General features: G+C 53.2%; 1 protein-coding gene across 1 annotated transcript in view; it reads right to left on the bottom strand.

The window, feature by feature from the left end:
* Positions 1-2,696, bottom strand: part of LOC104537280 (serine/threonine-protein kinase 32A-like) — a 15,870-nt gene extending 13,174 nt beyond the window's left edge. Inside the window, exon 1 of the mRNA XM_010180106.1 lies at positions 2,645-2,696. Coding sequence (XP_010178408.1) covers positions 2,645-2,696 — 52 coding nt within the window. The remainder of the gene's footprint in view (positions 1-2,644) is intronic.
* Positions 2,697-3,785: the final 1,089 nt, after the last annotated feature.

The following is a 3,785-nucleotide window of genomic DNA, read 5'->3' as shown; positions in this document are numbered from 1 at the left end:
CCTGCTGAAACTGAGATGCTCATTCAAGGCATCAGGAAAGGCCTTTGACAGGTTTATAACTCCTCCTCAGCTTTAATTAGTGCCACCCCTGGAACAGAGTGATACCACCAATGTGATGGGCTTGAAACCGCAGTTCCTTTGCCTCATGCCCCTCTTGCTTCCCCGCTGCTGTTTCTCCTTTAAAACAGGCACACTAAGGTTAAAAATTGTCCTTCTCATTGCCGTTATCTTTTCAGGTAAGATGCCACAATCTAACCAAAGCAAAGTCTGTGCTTTCCAGTTATAGCACTCGGAGAAAAGAGCAACTTTGGGGCACAGAAGCTGCTTTTTAAACCTGGAACAGCCGCAGGTATCACAAGTTGTTAACGAAGGAGTTTAACAAGGGCTGTTCACCACTCAGATCATCGCAGAGGAGGGCAGTGGGTGCCTGCAGGATGAAGGGTGAGGATGGTCACTGCCCATGGGGACAGATGGGGCAGGGGCAGCTGCAATGCAGCTCATGGCTGGGGGACAGGGGACCTCGGGTCCTGCTGGGACCCACATGGGGCCATGGGGAGGGCACGGACCATGGGGTGCAGCCAGGTGTTGACATCTGGAACAGCTGCAGAGCCAGACTTGGCACGTTGACACCCTCTGCCCCTATTGCCTTTTAACAGGAAAGCTTTCAGGAACACGTAAACACCTCCTACCTCTTGTCATTAACATTTTAGACACGGGTCTGTACTGAGCTGCTCATAAGAAAGCTGAATTGCACACTTCTCATTTAAGGCTCCCAGACCAGGTACAGTCACATTTTAACCTCTCTGCTTTCCTACCACCCCTGATTTCACAGGGAGCCAATCCAGAGTCTCACTCCCAAAGAATGCTGAAATTTGTGGTGTCCGAATCAAGACCCAAACACATGCTATGCATCCCGAATCCATGTCTCTAGATCTGACAAGCCTCATTTCACTGCCTGATGGCATCTACAGCAGTGAAAGAGCCAAAGCATTTGCCCTTCAGAGAGAAAATTCATGCGATAATGCCAGCTCAGACAAACGATGTTCGAGCGATGCCAAGGAAGATAATACAATTGCTATAAAGAACCAACTGAAGCATAAGGCTGGAACACCACTTTGAAAGCAGGGGTTGCATTTCTAGATCTGCGCTCAAGGAACAATATTTAGATAAGAAATACAGAAGCTAACTAGCCATGAAAAGCGTCCTCACCAGAGAGGGCAGCCCTGCCAAAGCCCCCGGATGCTCCCTCCCTCGTGGGGGTCAGTGCCTGGAGGGGCTCAGCACAGATCCAGGCACAAGGACACGGCCGATGCTGGGGTAATTAACGACTGAATGGGCTGGAGAGGGCACTGGCAAAGGACCGTGGCGTGATGTCCATCCATCTCGCCCAGTGCTCTCCTCACCCCCTGCCCACTGCTGCTCATCCTTCCACAAATTTGGCCAGCTGGGGACCGTGTCTGCCTGCCACCCCCGGATGCCTCCCACACCCAGCACTAACAAAACCCAGCTTTTAGCCCGCTCTCATCCCGACTGCATCGGGAGGGGAGATCACCCCACAGCACTCAGCCTTCTGCCTGTTTTTTCCGCTTTCCTTTCATCTCACTTGCTGATTATCCACAACCGTGCCTGCTCAGGGGAAACGCAGAGAGAAAAATAACGCTGTTGCACTTCAGCCGAAGGCAAACAGAGCTCCTCTGAGGAGAGCTTCTTGGAGAAAAATAAATTACGGTGCCACAGAAAACAGACAAATTACAGCAACAGCAATTTGGAAAAATATACAAGAGGCGGGATGACGGGTCCACACCTCACGCTCCAACCACGAACGGCTGAGCTGCAGCAGAGCGGAGCCAATGGCTGAAGAACGGGGGCGCAGGAGGGGGAAGTCCTCAAGGAGCTGAGTGATAATGACCGGGTTTTGGCCAACGTTCCCTCTTTTTCCTCTTACATCCCCAGTAATCGCGGTTACATCCTCCCCGACTGGAGTTCTTGCCTTTGGGGCAGCAGTTTATGAGTTAACGAGGTTACTTTTATATCTGTGCATTTGTTTTTATCTACATATGCATTTTAGCACCGTACCCAGGTGAAAGCCCATATGGCAGTCACCAAGCTGACTCATGCAGCAGGAAATGTATTTATGGCACAATCTCCTAATGTCCATCTCCACACCCTTGGCAGCGCGGTGCCACTGGCCCAGCACTGCCCCAGCAGCGCCTCGTCCAGCACCAGCGCCGTGTGCCGGACCCCAGTGTCTGCAGCTCACGAACCTCCACTGCTGCTGGCCAGGTCCTGTGGTGGCCCCGCCACTGAGCCCAAAGCAGGGGTGGGGACACACATCGACGGAGCTGTCACCCCACACCTCACACCAGTGCCCCTGTGCTTCCCTCCCTGCCTTCATCTGCCTGGCAGCATCCGGAGACGCCTGAGACCCAAACCTCTGCCAGCATCAATCTCCAGCGCCCAGCTATGGAGAGGGGAGGTGAAAGGATGCGACACTGGACCACGGCTCTGCCCGAGTCCATGGACACCACGCACGCTGCTGCTGCAGACTTTGTCACCCCGTTGCTCAGCCAAGGCGCCCGGGTGCTCACAGCCCCTGCACCAGTGCACTCCGCAGTCCCAGACGCTGACCAGGACAAGCTCTTACCATCATCACCTCCATCGAAGGGCGGTGACTTGCTGGAGGTGCTGGCTCCCATGGTGTGCCCAGCCCTGGCTCTGCTCTCTCCACGTCTCTGTTATGGACCCACTCCCAAAGCCGGTGCCTCCAGGACAGCGTTACCAGTGGGTAATGCTCTGCTGGTGCATCCTGGAGAGGACAGGAGGCAGAAATCCATCATCATTCAGGATTAAACAGCATTTTGCACCTTACAAATTTCTCACTGGACGTTCACTGCTCTGGAGACAAAACTGAGCACCAGGGAAAAAGCACACACTAATGGAGTTTATTAGAGAAACCCCATAACATCACCCCCTTGTAACCTAGACCAGGACTGCTGCCCACCAAGGAAAGTGTGGAAACAGCCTCACAGACGAAAAGATCCCACAATAAACCAAATGAAGCAGCAAATGTTTACGATCCCCATTGGTGCCTCCAAAGGGAACCAGCTGAGCCTTCAGTCTAAAACAAAGCCACACCAGCATCTCTCTTCAAGACCCAAAACTTATGCTTCAGAGTAAAAATACACCTTCAGCTGTAACAACCATAAATCAGGTTTGCATACTGATGTGTCTGCATCACGGTGATCTCACTGGTGCCAACCAAGGTCAGCTGCTCAAGGAAATTCTCTTGTATAGGAGTCTGTGGCTTAGTTTATTTTTGACAATACATCAATACACAGAAGGTATGAGGAAGGAGCACAGGTATTCCTCAAAGTTAAGCTGGTCTGAGTAATAATTACTGGTATTTTTATCTTAAAAAAGTGCACGGTAACCTCACGCTGGTGGGATCGCTCGCTGTCCCACGAGTGGCAGCAGCTCCCCTGTCAGCGGTCCCGGCTCTCCCCGCAGCCCCAGCAGAGATCCAGGCTGGGCAAGCGGCCGGGGATGCCCAGGCTCCCACCCCAGCCCAGGCTGCTCGCCCTCACGATGCCGGGCATGTTCTACCCTCAACAAAGGTAAAATCAAGGTAAAGCAGAGGGAAAGCCCTTGGAGTGCTGTCACCAGGGATCCACACCCGCCCTGCAAGCGGGCCGTGCTCCCTAAGGAGGAAAAAGGCTCGGCGGGACCAAGGAAGGGTCGAGATGTGCGCACAGGAGACAGCTGCGGCGCCGGAGTTATCACCCATG

The sequence above is a fragment of the Mesitornis unicolor genome, unplaced genomic scaffold, assembly GCF_000695765.1.
Source record: "Mesitornis unicolor isolate BGI_N332 unplaced genomic scaffold, ASM69576v1 scaffold28332, whole genome shotgun sequence".
NCBI lineage: Eukaryota > Metazoa > Chordata > Aves > Mesitornithiformes > Mesitornithidae > Mesitornis > Mesitornis unicolor.
Note: the sequence above shows the minus strand (reverse complement) of the source record. Positions and strands in the feature narration are given on the sequence as shown.